Source organism: Sorghum bicolor, chromosome 1, assembly GCF_000003195.3.
Source record: "Sorghum bicolor cultivar BTx623 chromosome 1, Sorghum_bicolor_NCBIv3, whole genome shotgun sequence".
Lineage (NCBI taxonomy): Eukaryota > Viridiplantae > Streptophyta > Magnoliopsida > Poales > Poaceae > Sorghum > Sorghum bicolor.
In genome coordinates, this window is record NC_012870.2 from 61,335,224 (window position 1) to 61,360,727 (window position 25,504).

The window sequence follows — 25,504 nt, forward strand, 5'->3', positions numbered from 1 at the left end:
CTGATCCCGGATAGAGGCAGTCACTATCTACATCCAAGAGCAGTCATGCACTCCACTCATGCTCCAGTGGTCTTCTTCTAGTAGCTTTTAGGCATGATTATTACAAGGTCGTGAACAGTGGAAGCTTCTGCCTGACCTGCGACGCCAAAGGAGTTTAAGTTAACCAACACCCCACTCTTCCCACAGCACCATCACCGTTCCCGCCCACAGAAAATTTTGCAAAATAGCTATTGCAGTAATTTTATTTGTATTTGATAATTATTATCTAATCATAAACTAACTAGATTTAAAAGATTCATCTCAAAAATTTACATATAAACTGTGCAATTAATTATTTTTTATCTATATTTAATGATCCAGATGTTATAGAAAATCTTAAAAAAATTTACAAGATTTTTGGGAACAGCCCCGGTATAAAGCGGAGGACCCCTGTGCCCGCTGGCGCCCAACTCAAAAAGTCATCGGCACGCTAATCATATCGACCAGCAGCAGCCAACCACGAACCACCATGTTCTGCGAGTGCGGCACGGGCAGTTTCAAGCACGTCGACGACGACGACCCGGAGGATCTCGGCCGCAATGGCGGACGATCGCCCAAGGACAGGGACAGGGAGAGGAGGAAGCAGCACGGCGGCGGCAAGGCCAACCCCTACGCGGAGCGCGGGCTGGACAGGTTCTCCGTCGTGCTCTCCGAGCTCGAGACACGGCGGGCCAAGATCCTGCGCCGCGTCGGCTCCTCCGACACCGCCGGCGGCCTCGTCTTGGTCCGCTTCGTCCAGTCGTCCAACGGCGACTGGACGCCCGTCGTCGTCAAGCTCCCCGAGCAGCCGCCGCCGTCCAAGAAGGCCGGCGGCGCCGCCACCAAGAAACCGACGAGGGCGGCGGCGGCGGCGGCAGCGTCGACCGCCGCGCCTTTATTGCGACGACCACCGGCTGCTGTTAATTCACCCGGACCCGGCAGCCCGAGGGAGAGGGAGGGCGCCACCGCCAAGGTCGTCGGCACCAGCAAGAGCAAGGTGCCGGCGAGGAAGGCGTCGTTCTCGTGGGGGAGGAGGATGCGGCGGCCGTCGTGCTACTGGCCGTCTGTCATCGTGCTGACGCTGGTGAGCCTGGCCGTGTTCGGGCGGGTGTTCGCCATCTGCCTCGCGTCCATATGGTGGTATGTGCTTCCCATCTTACGCAGTGGCGGCTGCTATGGCGACGGCGCCGGCGAGGGCGTGCGTCGGAGCCCGGCCGGCATGAGGATGTCCATGGAGAAAAAGAAGGTCGTCTCGCCGGTCGCCGCTGCCACACGCCAAGAAAGGTAGCATCAGCGCCGGCGTGTACGAGGTGGTTAGGTCGCCCAAAGGGAAGCGAGGCTGACTGGAGTGCGTGCTGCTAGGTAGGCTTCATCATGTGAATAATGCATACACACTTATATAGCTAGTTTGGTAGCTGGAAAAAGTTAGCGAAGTTTACGATCGCAAGTTTAATTATTTTTCTTGAAACTTTTTTTGTGGGTAATTTTGATGCCTTGCATGGTTCTCTTCTCTTGTACAGTTCATTCCATCAATCATGCTGTAAGTTATACTTCGTCATCAGCCCCTTTTCCTGCGTGGCTATCCGATTGAAGAACTGAATATGAGTCGATAAACCTTTCATTTTGTCTTGATGCAATTGCTGTCAACTGTCTGCTTAGGAACAATGATAGATGCTTGGGAAACAGGTATTCTCCCGCGCCTACAATTTTAGCTTTGAGGGCTACGGAGGGCATTTTGCAACTCAAAAAGATTATTTATATCATTCCTAATTTATAGGAATAAATATTTTGATAAAAAATATCCTTCAATAGTTTTTCTAAATAAGTTTTTTAAATATATTCATCTTATATCCGGATTTTTGCTAACTAAAGATGTAGAAGGGTATGACGACTCTGTAACATATATGGCTTGTGCCTACCATTTAACCTAGCTAGGTTGTGTGTGTCGTATGATAGAACTGTCATCGATAAAAATCTTAGATGATTGAACTTGATGTGTATTGCTAAATGTTGGCTTTAATGAAACATGAGATATTGTTATCTAATGATGTGTTTGATGAGTGATATGGGCAGCAATGGATGTATGTGCTTGATGAATAATGAGACATGTTATGGATGTTTGTTGGGTTTAAAATCTGGGTTTAAAATCTGGTTATTATGAAATCCCAGTTCATGGCGACTGACTATTGGTTGCTAAAAAGCCCGATATCGTCAAACCTTTTGTCGGTAAAACATGTAACAGATAATCGGTCGGTACAAATATTTGTGTCTAGCTATCGGTCGCTATAAACACTGTTGGTCGCTATATACTTATAGCGACGCCACTTACAACGACTTATAAATCGGTGGCTATAACGTTATAGCGACCGATGATCTGTCGCTATAACGGCTTATAGCGACCATTTTGGAGACGGTACAGATTAGCTGTGGTATAGTGATACAAGATATAGCAAAGTTGATAGAGGGTGAAGAAATATAGATGATTTTTATTCAAAAAGTTTCCTAATAATTGATAATTTAGAGAACGAGTTTAAGAAAGACTCTCGAAGTGGTGTATTATATTGAATATGGAAGCAATTGTAGTCTTTTAGAATATTGAATATATATGTATGTGTATATATACTAATGAATTTATACTATACTAATATCTCGCAAAAAAAGGAAAACAATCTAGTGTCTATCCAAAAGACACATCCTAGTTCTTACGTGTACATCATATGCTGTGTAAAAAAAATGTTTGATACGTCGCTGCACATGTGCTTCTAGAAGTTGAAATGGGATATCCGTATGCGTGGTTGGAAAACATGATATTTATAAAACATGCGAGGAACGGTGGAATTCCTTCGTTCCGTCCCAGTCATGCTGTGACTGTGTGCATGACAGTCCTATATCTAGATTGATAGCAATAATGTTGACGAGGTTACTCCTGCTTCGTCCGTATTCCGCCACAGAACTGTTCGCTGAATTGTAGACTTTTGAATTTGAACCAAGAGGACTTCAGCAAATGTGTTGTGCAAGACAAGAGAATGGATGCATGTCTCAGAAGAACGATCAATTTTGTTTCATGCTAGTCAAGAAACAACATTCTCCGCAAATAATAATAATATTAAAAAAATGAAAATTCATTAGAGGAAGAATATATAAATTTTGTTGGGACTTAGTTTGAAAGTTGTTCATACATAACCACAAGCGTAGGATCGAAGGCTTGGCATCGCCGGGATCGGAGCAGTAAAGCCCCGGCCAATAGATTTCTCTACAACTAGCTTGCTAGCTGTGTCATTCGTTTCTGTCGTATATAGTGTGGAATTTTATTACAATTCAACATTTGTAGACACACTATCTCAGTTCTCAGAACTGCAGATTAGAGACATGGTTAAACAGTCATCAGAGAGACGCTGCAAAAATACGTCAATTATATTACGTTGTCTCTTATGTCAACACATCAATAATGTGTAAAAACACGTCACTGATGACCCTTATCAGACATAAGACGGCGACAAGCTCAAGACAACAACAAAGCCCAAGGGGACAAGGAAGAAGGCCAGGGCAATACAAGGCCAGTTCCAGAAATGAAATGCATTAACGTTTAGTAGCACACTAGTTACATCTTCCATGTTTACCTCATTATTACAGCAACGAGGATGCAAAAGCATGGCACACAGACCACACACAGAGCTACTTTTCCTTTAGACATAGGGAGGATGCCTTACCCAAAGGCGTTTGTTTAGTTCCCAAAATATTTTGCAAATTTTTTCAGATTTTCCATCACATCGAATCTTGCGGCGCATGTATGGAACATTAAATATAAGTAAAAAAGATAACTAATTATACAGTTTGCATGTAATTTGCGAGTAGAATCTTTTAAGCCTAGTTATTAGGCTATGATTGGACAATATTTGCCAAATAAAAAACGAAATTGCTACTGTTCACATTTTGCAAAAATTTTTGCAAGTAAACAAGGCCAAGCCTCCATCTCTCGACCTTGTGGTTAAAATATGACTTATAAAGTTCTGGTCTCCATGACTCCATCTTTGATTTGGAGCACTTCAAGGACCTTGCGATTTTCTGCAAAGAACTTGGCTAGAGAAACCTCAAAGCTATTCAGCTCTTCCAACTCAAACTGCAACTTTCACATTTTTCAGATGATTACACAAGGTACTGAGCCAAGAGCCCATTAACTCATGGAGATCTGGTACGCTGCAGGAATCTTCATCGTCACCATTGAGCATTAGTGCAATCTCCTTTGATCTCTGACTATTGAACAAATCCACAGACACATCAAATTTAGACAGGACCCACATTCTGTCGCCACCATGAGGTCCCCAGTATCAGGGCTCTGTACTGAATAAATTTTGACCTATGTTCCAGTGTCAAATTCTGCAGGAATCTTTATTGCTTAGTCTTAGTATATGGTCTTGGATTCTTGTCTTAGATTAAATCCCTCTTTTGAGAAAAGGATAAGATCCATACCAGGGCAGTAAAAAAGAAAAGTGGCATAGAAAGTTTGATTATTAACCTGAGCTAACTGCTCCAGTGGACGAACCCAGCTTTAAATTGCTGTCCCTGAGCATAAGTTAGTGTGCAACATTGGTTGGGTGAATTCACACTATATTCTATACATTCCCTGCTTTTGTATAGTATGGACCATCCAAAACGAGATATGATGTGATCACAAATAAGAGCCTCCTGTACTCCTGTTGATGATTTAGGCAATTATTGCAGCAAGAATCCCATGAACCAACTTAGGGGCCTTCAAATTTCCAGCAGCTGTCGGTAATTTATGCCAGAATTGCACTGCCCATAGCCCCATAGTAGCAAATAATATCTGCCAGAATTTCATTTATCCTCTAAGAAGAGTGGTTCTGCTTTCTGTTTTTTGAGCAAACATGCCATTTATCCTCTCCTGCTCCCATAACTCAAGAATTTCTGAAGCTGATGGCATCTCTTCATATGAATTGACACCATAAGGATTCATGGAATCAAGTACTTCGTCAATTGCAGATACCTGTGGACGCTGCTGCCCAAGATCAGAATGCTCATGTTTGTCTTCCAATCGTTGACCGCTTAATGAGATGTCCCTGCTCATGACAACACTGACACCAAACTGAGGGATCTCTCTATCAGAATCAGGGACGTCAAGAATTATATCAGTACACAAGTTCTCGCAAGTGAGCTGATCTTGTTTGGCCAAACTGCTACTTGCATATTTGTCTTCACTCTCAAGCAAAGAGAGTCCACACTGTTGAGTAGTGGTATCATCTGTTAGCAAATATGGGCCTTTCACTAAAGTTATCCCACACTGGGACTCCAGTGCTCTTACTAAACCAAGTGCAGGATCAGCATTGATAGTACCACTAGTACTGAGGTACTTTATAAAGCCCTCAAGGGCATCAATGTTGAATTGATACACATTTTTCTGTAGTAGGTAAACCCACTCGACTTCTTTCATTTTTATTGAAGCCTCAGTCATAATATTCAAGAGCTGCAGCGTCCTTCTATAATCTCTATGAGCAATAGACTGGCATATCAATTCAGTAATCAGCTGTACATCAGGGATCTCTCCTCTTTCAAGTATTGAGTCGAGCGCATGCTCCAGCAAATTTGACTGCACATAAATAAATCATAAAGAGAATAAATAATTCTTGTTTAGGCCACTGTTGGAATAAAAATTCCACAGCTACATCTGGCATTAAATTGTAGGTATTTAGCATGGTGCTTTCAATTGAAGTACATAAAAGTGTAAACATGACAAGTTTTCAGTGCACGTAAAACAGATGAATAAGAAAACTTTTTGTTTCTCAAATATGCAGGAGACTGTGTATCATTGCATTAAGAACAAACGTATAGATTACCCCCCCCCCCCCCCCCCACACACACACACACCCAAACCACCACCACCATACACTTACACAGCTTGCGCTTGCAGGCCACAAAAACCAAATAAAAGGGACGATAAAGAGATAATTGAAATGACAATTATTGGGTTCTAAAATGGTATACTTCAATAAGAGTTGAAATAAATCATGTATTCATTTGTAGACTGTAAGTTACAGCTATTACCTTTCCAGCTCTACATGCCTTGATGAGCAACCATGAATATTTGCTTTGATCTAGGCAGTGATGAGACAGAACCATCTCTCTATACACATATTCGAAGTACTCCCACTGTTGGGCAGAGGCAGATGCTTCAAGCATAGAGCTGTATGTATATGTGTCTGCTTTAAGTGATGAATGTTCATGGATATATGTCTGAGAATTTGAGAAACAAGCCTTGGTGGTTTCAAACAAGTCCTTTGCCTTCCCGAACATATCACAACGTCCATAAACTTTTAACATGACATTCACAGTCCCAATATTTGGTGTGCAGTGGTCCTTCATTGACTCAAATATTGAGATACAATCGTAGATATACCCACCATTAAATGAGGCTAAGATCATTCCAGTAAATGTGTACTCCAGTGGTTTCGTGAGGGGAAGCTGTTTCAGCTTCTCAACCTGAACGAAAAAAACATATCTTAATAAACACGCTTTGTATGTTTAGGTTCCTTATTGCTTTCCTATAAAGGGGACTTTACCTGGTCATAAAAGTGTGATGTGGACATTGCCATAGGAAAATATTGTTATGTTGATTGTGCAAATAAAAGGGTACAATATTGGGCAACTTGACAACTCCGTGACAAAAAGCTTTTAAGATAATCTATGGAGGCAAATTGTGAAACCATAATAAGAATAATTAAAGGCTACAAGATAAGTTTGACATTACTAAGTAACATGTAGCACGAGTGGTGCGAAGTCATACTGCATTGTTTCTTTAAAGCTAAACATTGAACTTGGTAAGTGGCAAAGAACCATGTTAACTATTTTCCATAAGATTAGTGACTTTTTTTTCTTGAACCACGCAGGAGGACTGCACGTCATTTCATTAAGGTAGAAGATTAGTGACCTTGATACATGACAAGTGTCCAAATGAGTGCAGATAAACTCCTGTGCCTAAACATAACATTAAAATTTATTGTGTACAGCTACTGACCAGTATCCTAAAGCTTGCAATAAATTATTTGAAATGATGAACCCATCTATCAGCACTGTTCCTAAGTTTCCTCTCTTCCTGACATTGGTGGGAGGATATGATTGTACAGGAACTGTGTGTGACCATATTTGCACCAAGGAGTGTCTATACTCCTGCCAAGGAGGGCATCAGTACGATGCACACATCTAATACCAGAAGTTCTATGCATATCCACACCACAAATGCACACACCCACAGCATGCATAGAGAACATGCACAGAAGAAAGATGGTGAAACTGGGAGGATCTTAGCATTGATGCCAAGTAACCAACACACATCTCTACCCTGCTAACTGCTTGAAAGATGGGGACGAAGAAAACAAAGAGGGAGGAGGAGACCAAAGGTGAATCCATCTTAGCTTGTACTGCCAGAAAACCAACTAAGCAGCCATGTAGGAAGGTACAGAAAAAAGAATTAAGTTGCACACATGGGCTATTTAATATGGTATTTACATTGCAGAAAAATAATTTAAAAACTTAATGACTTTAATGTCAATAGATTTGGATATAAGTTGAAGGACCAAACTGGACTTCCTTTTCACAATGAAATTACTAATAATTAAATTTGCCCTTGCCAGAATATGGACAAAATAATGGTTCATGAAAAAAATATTGACTAATAAAATTATATAGCTCTTGAAAAACAGAGATGCACAATGCATAGTCTGACAAATGAAGGTGCAGTATGTGTTGCATATAGCAGCTACAAACCTGTAACATAGCATCTCTCCACCTTCTATTATTACAGAGACAGCAAGCCAATTCATAGTAAACACTTGCTGCTCCAACAACTCCTCTTTGTTCCATGTCATTGACTGCTTCAACAGCTTCATTAATTTTACCCTGCTCCCAGAAAGCTCTTACAAGCACTGCATGGAAAACAATTATTCTTTGTATCAGTTTCAATGTCAATGTTAGAGAATTTTGATTTAGGACAAAACTAAAACAACCTACATTGCAGGATGGAGGGAGTATTACCTTTGTAAGTTATTGCCCTTGGAGGTACGCCATTTTTCTGCATCTTCTCATAGAACTTCTGGACAAAGTCATACTTCTTGGCTTTCAGCATGACCTTCAAACAGTAGCTTTAATTAGTATGGTAAGTCACCACAACACATGACCCTCCTTTTTGCGAGGGAAACAATTGACCATATTAGCTAAGCTCTAAGAGTAAACCCCCTTGGATTAGTTTGTCTTCTTTTTTTTTGAGAAAGTGAATTAGTTCGTCTTGGTTAGCTGTTTGGCTAGAGAGTAGACTTTACTGGGCAAGATATAGCGTTAGGAATATTGAGGAAAACTGTTCTGAATGTACCAGCATATGAGATAATAAGCAATGGTACAATGTTTCCCAATTATATAAAAAATAAAACTTACTTCCATGGCCAACCCAAAGGTTGCTCCTGTAGGTGGTAAACCACTAATTCTCATTTGCTGGAACACCCAAAATACCCCTTTCCATTGCTGCGATAGAACACAGGCATTAAGCACCTACAACATCAAGGGGCAAGACAAACGTATTTTAAGAAAAATATAACTGAAAAGAGGGAATTAGGTAAAAAGAAAGAAAACAAAAAGGGCAAGAGGGAATCCTCACTGAGTTATAAACAAGTACATCAGGCTCCAATGAAGGATCCCAACCCTTGCGCCGCATATTCATTACTCGCTTTGAGGGCTTCTGTCTCATATACTCGATAATCTTGATTAACTCCTTCAGAAGACCAGCTCGACCAAGCGTAACAGCAATACTATGGTATGCAGGCATATCAGGGTATATTTGAGGATCTCTCTGATGTAAATTATGGACCGAAAATAAAATGTTAAGCCATTAGCTTTCTATTTTCTGTACAAACAAGTTGACTGTTTATTTTAATTGTACAGAAAAAGGACTATTACCCGCATGATGGTGAAAACTCGAAGTGCTTCATTTGCCCTTAATGATTTCCCAAGGACTGAGAGTAATTTTGTATACACAAACCTAGATAGGAAAAGTCTATTACTTATGGGAAGTATCAATGTACCGGATCTTTTTTTGTCAAAATATGCTACTCACAGTAGCAGAGAAGCAAGCAGTGAAAAATGAGAAGAAAAAACCTACCTGCTTTTCCGATGCCTGTAGCTGTTTTCATTGTAGACCCACTCAATAACAGCTAAAGCCTGCCTCCAGTTTCCTCGTGCCTCAAGCCCATCTAGTATTCTTAGTAGATTATCTTCACTATATATGATGTCAGCCTTTTTCATCATTCTAGTAAGCCTCCAATCACGAAAACTTAGGTAATCTCCGTTTAACCTAATGGGAAAATTTGTGTATTCAATAATGTATCAACATTGTTATTATTTCTGATTGTATAGAATTATGCACACAACAGAACAATTTACTCAACTGAAACTAGACAAGGCTTTCTCGGAGAAAGCCTGAAATGGCAAGAGCAGAAATACCTGCTGACGAGCAATTGAATCCTCCTCTCCTCTTCCTCGGCATCCACATCCCAGCCAGTGCCCGGACGCTTCTGCTGCTTCCTCTCCGCTGCATCCGCCTCGATGTCATCGTCCAGTAGCCAACGGAACACGTCGCCCCTCCTCGCCACGAGCATCTCCCTCAGGCCCTCGAGCCCGCCCTCCTCCGCGTCCCAACCGCGCGGGGGCGCCACGCCGCGGGCGCCGGCGTCCCATGGCCGGCCCACGAGCGCGCGGTACTCCGCGGCTGCCGCACGGAAGCGGGCCTCCTCCTCGTCCTCCGCCCCAATCTCCTCGCCGCACGGATTGAGTGACGCAGCGGCAGCGGCCGCGGCGGCGGTGTCCTTCCTTGCGCGGCGGAGGGCCTTGAGCGCCTCCTTCTTGCGGATGGTGTGGAGGACCTTGGGGGTCGGCGAGACGCCCCGGCGGAGGAGGCGGCGGCGGAGCGTCTCGGTTGTCGGGGCGGGGCGTGACTTTTTGCCGCTACTAGGCGGGGGGTTCCGGCCGGTAGGGTCTTGAAGGTGGAGGGAGAGGTGGAAGCGAGGAGGCGGTGGGGAGGAGACAGCCATGGCGGGATGGGATTGCGCGGGACTGCGGGAGTGAGGATTGCGCTTGACACTCGACAGGGAGAGGCAGCGACCGACGGTTTTCATCACATCGCCACATCGGTTTTCTTCTTTTTCACACGCATAGTTATTCGGACCGGACTCAAACGCTGATTGGTCCAACCCAGTTGAACCGTCGGTTTAACCAGGCCTTATTTAGTCCCAAAAAATTTTGCAAAATTTTTCAGATTCTCCGTCACATCGAATCTTTAAACACATACATGAAGTATTAAATATAAACAAAAATAAAAACTAATTGCACAATTTGGTCGAAATTGACGAGAGGAATCTTTTGAGCCTAGTTAGTCCATGATTAGACAATATTTGTCAAATACAAATGAAAAAGCTACAGTGTCGATTTTGCAAAATATTTTAGAACTAAACAAGGCCTAGGATGAAGAATGATACAAGAACATAATCAAATTCATAGCTCAATGAGGGAGAAATTGCTTCCTCACCCTGCACCTGCAGAGCAGAGTTTGACTCCCCCGTCCCCTCTTTTTACACAATTTTCCATCATTTTCTCAAGACCGGTCGGTCGGTTTTGAAGAAAAAATTGTTAGTTCACTTGTTTAATACCGATTTAGTTGTTACCGGTCCTTTAAGGTGGACCGGACCGGCCAAGACTCTAGTTCGGTCTTTTACTAGTTTAACTGTCGGTTCAGTCCGATCCAAATAACTGTGTTCACAGGTAGTATGTCCGGATATGGGTGCCCTCCCATTATTTTTTTTAACATGATCCCATTATTGTTTCAAATACTAGCAAACATGTCCATATTGCCAATAAACAATTTGGTAAAGTCTTAAAATAAATTAATTTCTAAAATATAGTATTAAGTTATTTTTTTAGTTTAATCAAATTTTAAAAAAAAGAGCAACAAAATTTATGACACTAAATTAATATCATTATTCATATTGTTCCCACGTCTAGCTAAAAATATGGGCTTCTGCCGATAATGATATTGATTTATTATGAGAGAAAAATATTATTTTTTAGAACTGTCGGGGGCTTCATTCAAAAATCACGAACCTGATTACAATCAGTTTCAGCTATATCTTGTAAACCTCGTGGTGGTATAAGTCACTCCTCCACTTGGTGTGTACGGGATACTAGCTTTGCACATTCATGAGCTAATCTATTACAAGATCTATTAGAGAAAAAGAAGGAAAATTCATCTAAGCTCCGGCTTAACACATCGATGTGCTGAAGAAGAGGGCCGACTTCAGGGTTCTGGTGCCGCCTATTTTGCCACAGGTTGACAAGCACTTGGCAATCCGTCTCCAGCTGAAGCCGCTGCGCCCTTCGATCTATGGCGTACTGGACTCCATCACGACAGACCATCACTTCCAAGGTCAGAGCATTAAGGCAATGATCATACCACAATGCTCGCCCTCCACAAACTCGGCCACCTTCGTCTCTAAGAACAATGCCAGTCGCCCCCTAGCCTTTCTCCATGATGAACGAGGTATCGACATTGCACTTGATCCAGCTTGGTGGTGGACGCCACCATTGTGGCAACACCCTCAGCTCCTGTCTGTCTTTAATTAGATGTGAGAGTTGCCACAAATCGAACGTTGTATCTTTGGTCCATTCAATAGCTTTGCGCATTGAAATTTTCAGCTCACCATGTCTTCTCTTGTTCCTTGTCATCTAGAGAGACCACAAGACAAGTAGTGCTCATTTAAGCGAACAAGACAAACAGTTATCTAAGATTGTAGTAACTAGGAGAATACCCCGCGCGTTGCTGCGGGAATGTGATGGATTACATGACATGATGATGTGGACAAATAAAATACTTACGTAACTTGCTGAGTGGACATTACAATTGTACGACTAGTGGATTTTAGTTGTATGTGATAGTGCATTGTTTAGTTGGACCGCTTGCATATTGAGAGAAATATAGTGACTCGTTAATGTGGACACTACAATTGCATGGGCTAGTGGATTTTTAATTATGAGTGATAGTGGATTGCTTAGTTGGATAGCTTGCATGTTAAGAGAAATAGGTAGTGGGGTTTAGTTTTATAGGAGTATAAGATAAGATGGAGGGGTGGGAGAGGTCTCCTTGGGCAAACTGGTTACTTTATAACACTCATCAAACACTATGATCTTATTAGCAAACCATTGACTCAGTTGCTCAAAAAGAGTGTTCATTTTGAGTGGACTCTTTTCATGCCACTTACCAAGGATCAAAACTCTATTTTCTTGGCAAAGTTAAAACAAACTCTCGGCCTTGCACTGTGGGACTCTATTTTCTTGGCAAAGTTAAAACAAACTCTCGGCCTTGCACTGTCCCACAGGTAGCTTAGACTTACTTTAGCCACATTTACAAGCTACATGGACTATCCATTGTTATAATATATAGAGTTTTTACAAGCACACTCTGGCAGCAACTCTTTGCCTTGTTAGATACTCAATTGCTCATGAGTTCGTTGTATCATCCACAAACCGATGGCAAATTGAGAGAGTAAATCAATGTTGAGAGTCTTTTCTACATTAATTTTAAGCTTGTTCGTTTATCTGAAAAGTCATGACTGAAAATATTGTTCGCTGATTTGTTATGAGAGAAAAATACTGATTCGGCAGATAAGCTCAAGCGAACATGCTATTGTTCTGTGCATTCTTGTCCTAGGGGCTGGCGACATAAGTGACTTCTATTGGTAGAATTTTGGTATAACACCTCTTATCAGTCAGCTTTAAGCGAATGAAGCATCGAACTGATAAGAACCATTTTGAAAGGGAATTCAGCGACATGTAAAGATGATGTATCTCAAGCTACAACCACATGTCTAATCTTCAGTGGCCTTTTGCGGTAATCATAAAATGTCATTTCAGTATTTTGGGCCATTCAAAATCACTGATAAAGTGGGATGAGTGGCTTACAAATTGGATTTGCCTCCTTCAGCAGCAATCTATCCTGTCATCCATGTATTCAGTTGAAGAAGCATGTTCCTCCACAAACTAGGGTACTAGAAACTACATTCAGTAGCTACTGATCCATTAGTGCAGTTGAATCTAGTGCAGCTCCTTGAATCTCAGCCTTGTTTAGATGCGAAAAGATTTTGGATTTCGCTACTGTAGCACTTTCGTTTGTTTGTGGTAAATATTGTCCAATTATGGCCTAAATAGGATCAAAAGATTCGTATCGTGATTTACAGGTAAACTGTGCAATTAGTTTTATTTTCGTCTATATTTAATGTTTCATGCATGAGACGAAAGATTCGATGTGACGGGGAATCTTGAAAACTTTTTGGTTTTCGGAGTGAACTAAACAAGGCCTCATATGGCGAGGTGGTTCTCCTGCAGACCAAGTCTTGGTTCAGTGGGTCAACAACTTGCGTCCATGGCTTCATGAGAGGATGTGCATGACAATATGACATGCAACGCCGTTATCTGATAGCTTGGGGACAAGCTGCTGCAAAAGAAGGCAGCAATGTAAGAACATGTTACCAAGTGAGGCAGCACCTGAAAAGTGGCTGAGGAGGAAGGAGTGTGGGTCAAAGGCGACTAGTTGTTCAAGCAAAGCGTGGGATTCCCATAAGCTTAGGGGTCGTTTGGAATTAGAGGAAAAATTTTCATTCCAAAAGAAAAGAAAAGGCATGCAACCAACGCATTTGGAACAAAGGAATCGGATTATCTGATTTATCTGACAAATCTGTCGGCTATTCAGCAGTGATTTGAAAAGAAAAAGCCTGTTCGCTTCAGATTTATCTAACAAATCTGCCAACTACTCAGCATTGTTTTTGTCTCCTACAAATTAGCGAACAATACTTTCAGTCATGATTTTTCAGACAAACGAACAAACCTAAAGGAAAGACAATAGGAGTTATACTTTAGGAGGAAAGGAAAAATCCACTCCAAGCCATGGGAATTTTTCCTCCAACACTTGCTCCCAGATGCATGTGGTAATCAAGCTTACGTTGTTCTACGTCACAAGTTTAAGTTGAGTAAGAATAGGAAAATGAAAAAAATATAGACAGGAAAAAAATCCAACTTTTACTTAAACAAGCACCAACCAAAATTTCTGAGCTAATTCAAGAATAGGACTTTTGTTCTCGTTAATTTGAATGTAATAAGTTTTCATTAACCTGTATGCCTCATAATTGCTATTTAAAGATTCCTGCAATCCAAAGAGCCTGTAGTTCACATTCCCATGTTTTATAAATTTGTAGGTTGTAGTTCATATTCTTGTGTTTTATAATCCTATAGTCTTTCACTTTTAACCACCCAAATTCTGTGTTTTTTTCTATTCCTCTATTTCAGATTCCTGTGTTCCAAATAAGCCTTAGTAAATGGGCTTGGTTTGTTAAGCTGTAAAGGCTTGGCCCAGTAAGAGAGAGGCGGTGACGACATTTATAAGCCGTTGTATCTGGTCTGACGAAGGATTCATGCCTGAAATGAGAAACAACCTCCAACTGAATTAATCTGTTCTTGCCCTATTTTTCTTCCCGTTTCCTGCTAAACTTCCTCTGCTTCCTTCCTCAGTTCCTCTCCCTCAAGTCGTGATAGGATGCTCCTTGCAAGGCGCATCCAGCCTTTTCGCTTGAGCTTATCTACCGATCTACCAGCCATTAGCAGTGTTTTTCTCTCACAACAAATTAGTAAAAAATACTTTCAACTATGATTTTTTAGACAAGCGAACAAACTAGCCAAGGGTAATCCGTTGTACCGCAACATAGCACGAGAATAGGTAGTACGTCAGTGCCCCTCAGGCCTCGGCCTCTACCTTCCCTCCCTCCATGGCTGTAGATGCCAACAAGCCGGTAACTGATTTCATCCTGTTGTGATTGCCAATTGTTACTTTCTAGTTATAATAATTATTAATCCCAATTGCATTGCATGTCACTAGAACCTAGGATGGAAATTTTTTATTTGAATCTTGTTTGTTATGTGAATTATTATAACATTTCAAGTTTTTTTTGAGTGATATAACACTTAAGGTTTTAATATAATTTGAAGATGATGAGTGAGACGCTTTAAATTATGCAGATGTATAATACTCCCTCCGTCCCTAAATACTGCTATTTCTAGGAGAAAATTTTGTCCACAAATATTACTATTTCTACTAGTATACTCAGTCCACCAGCCCATTTTATTCTCCTCGGAACTTCCATGGTCCACCAGCCCATTTAATTTCTTCTAGGGAGCAGTACTTTGGCGCATGGTAATTGGTTGAGTCTGTTTAGTTGGTATTAAATGCGGCTCGTTGAAACTAGAGAACCATGGCTTAACGTGCATGATTAAATGGTGGAACCCAAATTAATTGAGGCTAGAATAGTCTTTTGTTTGTCACACTAATCTGTCTGAAATCTGCTAGAAATAGCAGTATTTGGGGACGGAGGGAGTATGATCGTTTGGCCATATCTTTTCTTCTGGTATCTTTTTTACTCACAAACTTGTTTTAGATGTTTCTTTAATTAGCATTTGGAGTTGGTAATGTCATATGCATTCATTGTACTTTAATTATATCCTATCATTTGGTTTATATTAGGGCAAGTAATATTTTTAACTTTCATTTATTCAGCCTCTCTCTTACCCTGTTTCTGGATCCGCTATTGTCTTGAACCTCTAGTTACATATAGATATATAGGCTAACTTGACTAGCACTACTACATATTCACCTTTAACTGCCGGTTCCAAGCCGGTCATCACTAGCAGATTTGGAACCAGCATTGGGTGGTGAAGGTCGAGCAAGCACCGCCAGACTCTAAACTACTCCCTCCATCCTAAATTGTAAGTCATTCTAAAAATCTTGGAGAGTCAAACTTTTCTAAGTTTGACCAAATTTATATGATAAAATAATTATTATTATAATACCAACTAAATATCATTAGATTCTTCCTTAATTATATTTTCATATTATACTCACTTTACGTCACAAATCTTAGTATTTTTCTCTATAATTTTGGTCAAACGTGAAAATGCTTTGACTCTTCAAGATTCTTGGAATGACTTACAATTTAGAATGGAGAAAGTAGATATGAAGCATATATATTTCAAAAACTAAAGAAAAATGAAAAAATAGAGAAAGATGCACACCGTCACCGTAGCTCTTAAGTCTCAGCTCGTGCGCCGCCACCGTACACATCAAGCACCGGTAGTGATTGACCGATTATAGAGATTGATTGTTTTGCAGTAGTGCGGTGCTAAGCTGGCTGCAGAAGTTTGACTTAGGATAAAAACAACGCAAACTATAATCTTATATTTTTATAAAACAAAACCTCATTACCTATTTCTCTTAATATGTAAGCTATCTAACTAGACAATCTACTATCACACCTCACTAATTATTTCTCTCAACATGTAAGCTATCTAAAATTCACTACCTCATGCAATTGTAATATGCAAGTCATAAGCTACCTATTTTTTAAAAACATATATACAAACTATTCAACTAGATAATATATATTCTAACCTACTATTTATATTTCTTCTTTATATCCACACGGCAACGCGAGGGAATCCTCGTAGTTTAATTAATCTCCAATACTATCTGTTCCGGAGAAACCGCTGTGCTAGCTAAGCAGATAGGAACGTTTGGAATTCCACATGGTGTTCTGGTTGTTAAGTCATCTTATATACACATCTGCGTGGAACACGAACAATTCAAGTTGTACTGACTACAAATATATGATTCATGTTTCGCTGAAGAAAGGAGCTAGTTGGACGAAGCTTGATCCTTTGAATAACAACATGCATGAGAAAAATACTTACGTAGATGAGAAAGGTCAGTATTACCAGGTAATATTAGACGACAGGTCACTAGTCAGCTTCCTGAGCTGTCCATCGCTCAAGGTCAAGGTCTCATGAGGGCTAAGGTATCTGTATCACTACGTCGTCGCTGCATGCAGTTCAGTCTTGCCAGATCGTCAAGCAACAGGGCTGACCTCTTGGAGTTTTGCGAGAGCTTATTCGACCATCGGGCAATAATATAACATCAACGGAACACGGTTGACCATTGAACCATATCATCATACAAATGATAGCTTGACCGTTTCACGCAGGGAGAGAGGAGAAAATTGGGAAAACGATTTGAAAAGCGACGAGCCGACGACACGGTCTGTTTCAGAATTTCGACTATAGCTAGCCAAGGCAACACACTACTAAAATGGTAGAGTTCTCCTAAATTAGTAGTAAAAAACTACCAAATACTCGATCGTAGAACTAGAAAATTCTTACTAATAGACATTTAGTAGAAAAAAAATTATACTAAATTAATTTTGAATGCTAAAACAAAGAAACTTATATCACTAGGAGAATATAAAAATTCTGGCTGTGACGCATGCATGCAATACCGTACCCACATATGACCTTAGCAGCCTGGACCTGGAACGTGCAGTCTGTAACAGTACGTAGTAATGTACAGCTACGTACATGCTGAGGCCCTATATAGCTAGTGCACGTCCTCAAACAACAGCTGCTGCTGAGGCCCAAGGTCAGGCACCCGTGGTTGACCTTTAGGTTTTTGCAAGAGCTTATTCGACGCTCGGGCAATACAATATCAACAGGCCGGACACGTACGGTGGACCATTTCAGCCATACAGACACAGTACATATAGCTGACCAGCGGGATGGAGAGAGGAGAGCGACGTCGACGGTCGTCTTTTTCTGAATTTCGACTAGCCAATAGCCATATGGCAACGCATGCACGCAGTCAGTAATTAATCTGTGATGTACAATACCCACATGAATACATACCTGGCTATATATATACATATGTATAGTGCCCCCAATACGGGCCACACACAGCAGCAGCTCAATCGTGCTAGCTAGCTGCGAGCAGGTGTACACGTACACACACAATTAAGTCACCAACAATGGAAGTGTTCCAACCCCTCCTCGTCGTCTCCGCCATTGCCGTGGCCCTAGTGCACCTCCTCAGGCACCTGATGGTGAGGCCTACTAGCAGCAGGCACCCGCCGGGGCCGTGGAAGCTTCCGGTGATCGGCAGCATGCACCACCTGGTGAACGTGCTCCCGCACCGCGCGCTCCGGGACCTCGCCGGCGTCCACGGCCCGCTCATGATGCTGCAGCTGGGCGAGACCCCGCTGGTGGTCGCGTCGTCCAGGGAGATGGCGCGCCAGGTGCTCAAGACGCACGACGCCAACTTCGCCACCCGCCCCAAGCTCCTCAGCGGCGAGATCGTCCTCTACCGCTGGGCCGACATCCTCTTCTCGCTGTCCGGCGAGTACTGGCGCAAGCTCCGCCAGCTCTGCGCCGCCGAGGTCCTCAGCCCAAAACGTGTCCTCACCTTCCGACACATCAGGGAACAGGAGGTACACGACGACCTCTAGCTCACTAGCTAGCTTCTCGATCGATCACTAGCTAGCTAGCAACGTTGTTTACTCATGCATGGATGCATGCATGCATGTATATATAGATGGCGAGTCATGTGGAAAGGATACGAGCAGCCGGGCCATCGACGGCCGTGGACCTCAGCGAGACATTCTACAACCTGGCGATCAGCATCGTCTCCCGCGCATCCTTCGGCAACAAGCAGAGGAACGCCGGCGGGTTCCTGACGGCGATGAAAGCCGGCGTCGCGCTGTCCAGCGGCTTCAAGCTCCCCGACCTCTTCCCCACCTGGCGGCCCGTGCTCGCCGCGGTGACCGGCATGCGGCGCACGCTGGAGGACATCCACAGGACGGTGGACTCCACCCTGGAGGAGGTCATAGAGGAGAGGACGCGTGCCCGGGACGAGAAGCTGCAGGCAACGATAAGGTCATCGTTGTCTGGCCGAAGCCCAACAGACACCGCCGCCGCCGCCGACGACGACGACGAGAACCTCGTCGACCTCCTCATCGGCCTGCAGGAGCGAGCTTCTTCTTCCTCAGGGTCGTCGTCGTTCCACCTCAACCGGAACAGCATCAAGGCGATCATATTCGACATGTTCACCGCCGGGACGGGCACGCTGGCGTCGTCGCTGGACTGGGGCATGTCGGAGCTGATGAGGAACCAGAGGGTGATGGGCAAGCTGCAGCGCGAGGTCCGGGAGGCGTTCCGGGGACAGGCGGCCGTCTCGGAGGCCGACATCCAGGCGGCCGACCTGCCGTACCTGAAGCTCGTGATCAAGGAGACGCTCCGGCTGCACCCGCCGGTGCCGCTGCTGGTGCCGCGGGAGAGCATCGACGAGTGCGAGATCGAGGGCTACACGATTCCGGCGAGGTCCCGGGTGATCGTCAACGCGTGGGCTGTCGGAAGAGACCCCAAGTACTGGGAGGACGCCGACGAGTTCAAGCCCGAGAGGTTCGACGGCGACGTCGCTGCTGATTTCATGGGGGGTAGCTACGAGTACATACCGTTCGGTGCTGGACGGAGGATGTGCCCGGGGATTTCCTATGGGCTGCCGGTCTTGGAGATGGCGATCGTGCAGCTCCTCTACCACTTTGATTGGTCCCTGCAGGAGGGTGTCGATGAGGTTGACATGACAGAGGCACCTGGCCTTGGTGTCCGCCGCAAGTCGCCTCTGATGCTCTGTGCTACCCCGGTCGTTTCCCGCGAAACCAGCAGGGTGCCAAGCTAGAAATTAACTGTATAGGTTGGTTAAAATGTGTCTTCCACTATTTTTAGTACATCACATAGCCACCACCATGTTAAGTAGTAGTACTAGTTCTCACGATATATATATGCGAGAAAGAAAATAAAAAAGACATGTATATATTTCATGTTAAAATGATTTCAGATAACACTCACACCAACTAGTACAAGTAATAAATTGTTACTTTTCTTATATGTTATTTGTCTTTGTGTCATAATATATTAAACTTTTGTTCTTGCCTGACTACGAAAATAATTGTAAATTATTAATTATCTTTGTGTCCCTATTGAAAGGACAAGAGCCACAAAACTCTGAAAGAAATATATGTTGCAACATGCTCCTGACACCGCATGGTGCTTAGTTTTGTCACTGACCTTTTCAACTAATATATTTATGAGTAAATGCCCCTTTTGTAATTGTGGGTCCATAGCTTTCATTTTTTTTAAATCATGCAGTAGTTTTGTTTTTGTACTATTTATTTTGACATGTCCCGGAAATAACTATTAAAAGAAGACACCCTGTTTGCTTGGCTGAAAAAGTCATGGCTGAAAGTAATATTTATTGATATGTTAAGAGAGAAAAACACTGCTGAAAGTACTGTTTGCAGATTTACCATTGGTCGGGTTTCTGTTGCAGAGGATAAAAGAAGAGGAAGTAGGGGAAATAGAACTGAAAGACCTTGATTTTTTGAAGTTTTTCTTTTTCTTTCCCATTAGAGTTGGCTAAAAGATGAATAGGACATTGACTGTAGTCCATCTATTTTGCTTTTATTTATGTTGTATACTCCCTCCCCCATACCTATAAAGAAAGTCGTTTTGGATAATGTATGGGTTAGACATTGGGAATATAAATTATGAATAACTTTTAAGTTGTTAAGTTTAATAATGTGAAAATTATATGAGGGGGTATTTAGTTCCCCAACTACTTTGGAATGATGAAATACAAAATACCAAAATTTTCAGGGTCATGTTTAGTTCCATCCAAAATGCAGAATTTATTGCACTTATGAGAGCCTCTTGAGGCCAAAATCCAAAATGGAGAATAACCACCTTTTTGCAAAAAAGTTTGCATGGTGTTTAGTTGCATTTTGTAAAATGATGGGCCAAAACTCAAAATTTTTTGGGAAAAAAGGGGAACTAAGGGCTTGTTTAGTTCTAAAAAAATTACAAAATTTTTCAGATTCCCCGTCACATCAAATCTTGCAGTGCATGCATGGAGCATTAAATACAAATAAAAGAAATAACTAATTACATATTTTAACTGTAATTTACGAGACGAATCTTTTGAGCCTAGTTAGTCCATAATTGAACAATATTTGTCAAATACAAACGAAAATGCTACAGTGTCCATTTTGCCAAATTTTTTGGAACTAAACAAGGCCTAAACACCCCCCCTGTCTTGAAATTTTTTTTCGTAATACATGATACATATGTCTAGCACAAGAAGCAAAATATAATTCATTCAGACATTCACCTTCTACAAAAGAAACATAATTTCCATCTCTCAACAACTCTTCTAACAAGATTGATTACATGAAAAAATTGAAGTATTTCTTGCCTTCTTGTTCATGTTGGTGATCGATATCAACATGATTTGACTTCCTCTAGTATGCTAGATGAGAACCTGCACTCTGGTTACTAGTTCCAGGCAGACAATGCTCTGAGAAAAGAGGAACATAGGACAAACAACGTCTCGAATTGTAGTAAACCTCACACTCCATGCTGCAAATCACACACACATTTCTACTATCCATATCATAGCACCTTATTGTATGGTCGAAATCCGAAACAAAGAATATCAAGTGGCACTCTGGATGAATCGTGATCAGATTATTGAGCTTCACAAGAGCAAAACGGCTCATTTTGAATAAATTCGAAATCATGACACTATGCTTGAAGATCCACTCATCACTAGCATAGTCCTCAAGAACATACAGTGACAGTTTCAAGTCATGTTCTCCAGTTTCAAGTCATGTTCTTCAACCATAGTGAGATAGTACAAGTGCCCTTAAGAGTGTCCAATGAAACCGTCGTCATAGCCTTGCGGCACGGGGATGGTCCTCCATGAGTTCCCCTCGGTGTCAACCACCAGTACAACATCAACATTCCCATGCCCATATGCCAAAACATGAAGAAACCTATTGAGAAATACATTGCTCATCCCATGCCACAAGCTAGGCCACATCGTCACTCCATCCGCTGTCCCTGTGAGCCCAATGCCCGGTCTCCGACGAGTAGATCTCAAGCCCACTGATATATTCTGCTGGAAAGTAGCCATATACAGGTTCATGCCTCTCCACGAACTCAAACACATGGACGTTGGGGCAAACGACCGGATCGAACCCTAGCCGCGCATCACAGATGTTACCAGCCTCACTGGACTCAGGCAACGCTACCCATTCCTCGGTCGCCGGGTTGCAGACGACGTAGCGGTTGGCGCCCGCGGTCGTCCGGCTACGGCAGAGGAGGAGGCCGTTGTAGCAGTCCAAGAGGGTGATGTCGGCGTGGCCCGGGAGGAAGGACAGGGAGGGGCTGATCAGGGGCGCGCCCTTCCCCGTGACATTGGTGAAGTGGCGTACCAACTCGGGGAAGAGCTCGCTGCTGGTGGTGTGGTAGAAGATGCCGGCGAGGGTCTGGGGCAGCTTCTTGCGGTGGTCGGGGTGGGAGATGAGGCCAAGCCAGTGTTTGGACACGCACTTGAAGCGGCAGACCGACTTGACAGGCAGTCGTGAGAGTATCTCCACGATGAGGTCGTCGGTGAGGCAGGTCGCCGGGTTCCTCCTCTCCTTGGAGCCCGCCGCCATGGCTGTCTGTGTGAGGCGCTGAGTGGCGGCTGCGGAGGGCGGAGGGGAAAAGCAAGGAGGAAGGGTTTCGCCATCTGCTCTGTAAAACGCGGCCCATTCCGGCCCATTACTCGACCAGAGGAAGCCCAAGGGGAACTAGCCCATCTGTGATTTCACTGCGGGAACGGGCGGCCGGCGGAAACCTATGGAGTCCGGTGAGGGCGGCGGCTGCCGTCTCCCCTGGGAGCTCGTCGTGGAGATCCTCCGCCGCCTCCCGTACCGGTCGCTCTGCCGCTTCAGGTGCGTCTCCAGGTCCTGGCACGACCTCTCCTACCACCCCGACCACCGCAACACGCTGCCCCAGGACCTCGCCGGCCTTCTCTACACCAACCACGCCCCTAGCCCCCTCCACTGCGACTTCGCTGTCCGGTTCGCGCCGGCCGGCTCGTCGCCGTTCCCTGGCCTTGGCTTCCTTCCATGTAGCGCCCGCGCCCTGCCCCTCGACTGCTGCAACGGCCTCCTCCTCTGCCGGGACGGCGGCGGGTCCGGTGGATGTCACTATGTCTGCAACCCGGCCACTGGCAAATTCACCGTTCTCCCGAAGCCGTCGTCTGGGTTCCAGGCGCTGGCCCTGGCTGCCTTCGAGCCTCACGGCGCCTCGCCTCGATTCCATGTACTCAACTTTGCAAGAACCGAGCCTGTGCAAAGGGTCTTCTTTGATTCAGACTTTGAAGAATCCGATGGTGATGACGATCCGTCTGACACCGACGGTGGTGAATTGTTGGATTTGTGTGAGGCAACCAACTTCTGTGTGCAGGGCCTTGAGGTATTCTCGTCGGTGACCGGGAAATGGGTGCAGAGCCATGCTTGCCGTGACTCCCGTGTCAGGCTGGTGGAAGGAATGGGCAGTGTGTTCATCAATGGCTTTGTCAATTTGCTCACCCACGAGAAGAAGGTTCTTGCTGTCGATCCAGAGGGCCAGGCGTGGCGCCTGATTCCATTGCCTGCATCCAACTGGTTTGGGTTGGTGGGGTGCCTCGGACAGTCTCAGGGATTCCTGCATTATGCTGTGCACGAAGGCTGCGGCAACACCATGATGCAGGTTTGGTTTCTGAAGGATTTCGAGGAAGGGGATTGGATTCTGAAGCGCCGCTTCGAGATTGAAGTGGCTCCGCAGACGAAGATACTGTTTGATTATGCTGGCAATGAATTCTGGTCTGAAATTTTCTATGTGGTTGTGTTTCATCCCGAGAGGGATCTTGTTTTCCTCCCTGTGGAAGGATACAGGTTGCTCTCCTATAATTTGATCAGTGCTGAAGTGAAGGAGATATGCATGCTGGAACCAGAAACAAGGCCCAGGTTCCTGGTTTATGTGCCCTCCTTTGTGGATTTACCAAACCCTGATGTTGCCGCTGCAGCTTTTCTAGGCATGTGTTAATTGAACTGTTAATACACGAAGCAGCTGATCGGTTTATGTGTTGGAACCAGAAGCAGCTGATCTTTTTTCTTTACCAAAAAATCATTATGTACAAGTGAAGGAATTGTTTTAATCGGTTATGGATTTACCAAATCCTGATGTGCAAGTGTCCGAGTGAAGGAATTTATCTGATCAGTTCGGCGCTCATCTCTGGGAATCATGACTCGCCTAATATCAGTTTGTCTGTGAATTTTGTAAATATTCTGCTTATGAATCCTGCTATTACTAGTTTTAGGCTTTTAGCATGTATCGAATTTGCTAGTCTCGAATAAGAAGTGATATTCATCCCCTTGAGGCAACATGATATGTAAACAAAATGTGCAACCGTTTTATATATATATATATATATATATATATATATATATATATATATATATATATATATATATATATATATATATATATATATATAACTGGTGATACTTGTATGCCTAAGGTGAATTTTTCACACAGACGTACTTCCATGGGCACGCATCCTTGCTTTTTACTGTACCATCTCATCACGTCCATTTTCCATCTGTTTTATTCCTTTTCACTGCTCTATTTTTTTTTCTCCATAAGCCGCACTCTCAACACATCTCTGATAGTAGCTCTACGTGGAGTCTGAGATAGTACGCCACGTCCTTGCATTGGGGAAGTCCTTATATTTTTAAGATGAAGGCGTAATATACTTTTATTGTTATATGGAGAAAGTGTAGTATATTTATATTCAAATCTCTCATTGTAGAATTTTGTTTTCCTAAAATTATTGTTACTGCTGATTGAAGTTTATAAACAACTAAATTGAATATCACAGTTCCTATACGATCAGTTGCTTGAATTGTGCCCAAGGTTCAGGCGACGTGTGATTTGATGTTCCTTCAAGATCTATGCGCCACCTAAGGCCTTGTTGGGTATCCGATGGCTGTTAGCATCTTCGGAAGTTTGGTAAAATAACTTTCTATGTTGAGTTTTTAGTAAAAAGAGAAAAAAAATCTCCTTCAACATTTTGATAAAAGTGGTACTTAAACATAAAAAGTTGTCAAATATTCTCGTCAGCTTATAAGTTTCCAAAGTCAAGAGAACTCCATATCCCTCCTTTGTGCACCTTTTTTCACTAAACTTCTCGTGCGAAAGAGTTTTATTGCCATGAGATATATTATTAGTATGATATGTTTCCTCACCGGCCTTTGGTCTAGCTGTCGCCGGTACAGACATGCCTTTGTCTAGCCTTTGTCTTGCAGAGCAGAGGACCAATGTCTCTCCATGGTGCTATTGAACAACACCCGGCCAAGCAAGAACACATGCCTCTCCATGGTGCCATTGAACAACACCCCGCCAAGCAAGAACGCCTGACGTGATATACAACTGCCACCATGAATAACATAATCGGCTCTAGTAAAAAAACAATTAGATGTGGACCCTACAACCAAATTTAAAATTTTACAAAGCTAGTATTGGTTACTGTTAGCGAGAAACGAAATTTAAAGTTAATATTTCTTTTATTAACTTGATATATTCATCAGTTTAGCAAGTAATAAATTATACAAAACTGCTGGAGATGCTTACAAAGTAAATTTTA

At 43.2% G+C, this 25,504-nt stretch overlaps 5 protein-coding genes across 5 annotated transcripts; 3 read left to right on the forward strand and 2 right to left on the reverse strand.

The window, feature by feature from the left end:
* LOC8066240 lies at nt 371-1,655 on the forward strand. Its single transcript, XM_002465027.2, has 2 exons — nt 371-1,380; nt 1,539-1,655. Exon 1 carries the CDS (start codon nt 509-511, stop codon nt 1,304-1,306), a length of 798 nt encoding a protein of 265 aa, XP_002465072.1. The 5' UTR covers nt 371-508; the 3' UTR covers nt 1,307-1,380; nt 1,539-1,655.
* On the reverse strand, nt 3,535-10,197 carry LOC8066241 (pentatricopeptide repeat-containing protein At5g67570, chloroplastic). Its single transcript, XM_002467603.2, has 9 exons — nt 9,523-10,197; nt 9,182-9,373; nt 8,980-9,061; nt 8,681-8,872; nt 8,461-8,574; nt 8,065-8,158; nt 7,798-7,955; nt 6,079-6,513; nt 3,535-5,623 (listed from the first exon to the last, which is right to left on the reverse strand). The coding sequence occupies exons 1-9, from the start codon at nt 10,191-10,193 to the stop codon at nt 4,859-4,861; spliced, it is 2,703 nt and encodes a 900-aa protein (XP_002467648.2). The 5' UTR covers nt 10,194-10,197; the 3' UTR covers nt 3,535-4,858.
* Nucleotides 17,745-19,834, forward strand: LOC8063202 (premnaspirodiene oxygenase). Its single transcript, XM_002465028.2, has 2 exons — nt 17,745-18,422; nt 18,527-19,834. Exons 1-2 carry the CDS (start codon nt 17,964-17,966, stop codon nt 19,667-19,669), a joined length of 1,602 nt encoding a protein of 533 aa, XP_002465073.1. The 5' UTR covers nt 17,745-17,963; the 3' UTR covers nt 19,670-19,834.
* On the reverse strand, nt 21,531-22,541 carry LOC8066242 (F-box protein At5g07610). The gene has a single exon (XM_021459753.1). It carries the CDS (start codon nt 22,485-22,487, stop codon nt 21,858-21,860), a length of 630 nt encoding a protein of 209 aa, XP_021315428.1. The 5' UTR covers nt 22,488-22,541; the 3' UTR covers nt 21,531-21,857.
* On the forward strand, nt 22,672-23,904 carry LOC8063203. The gene has a single exon (XM_002465029.1). It carries the CDS (start codon nt 22,672-22,674, stop codon nt 23,902-23,904), a length of 1,233 nt encoding a protein of 410 aa, XP_002465074.1.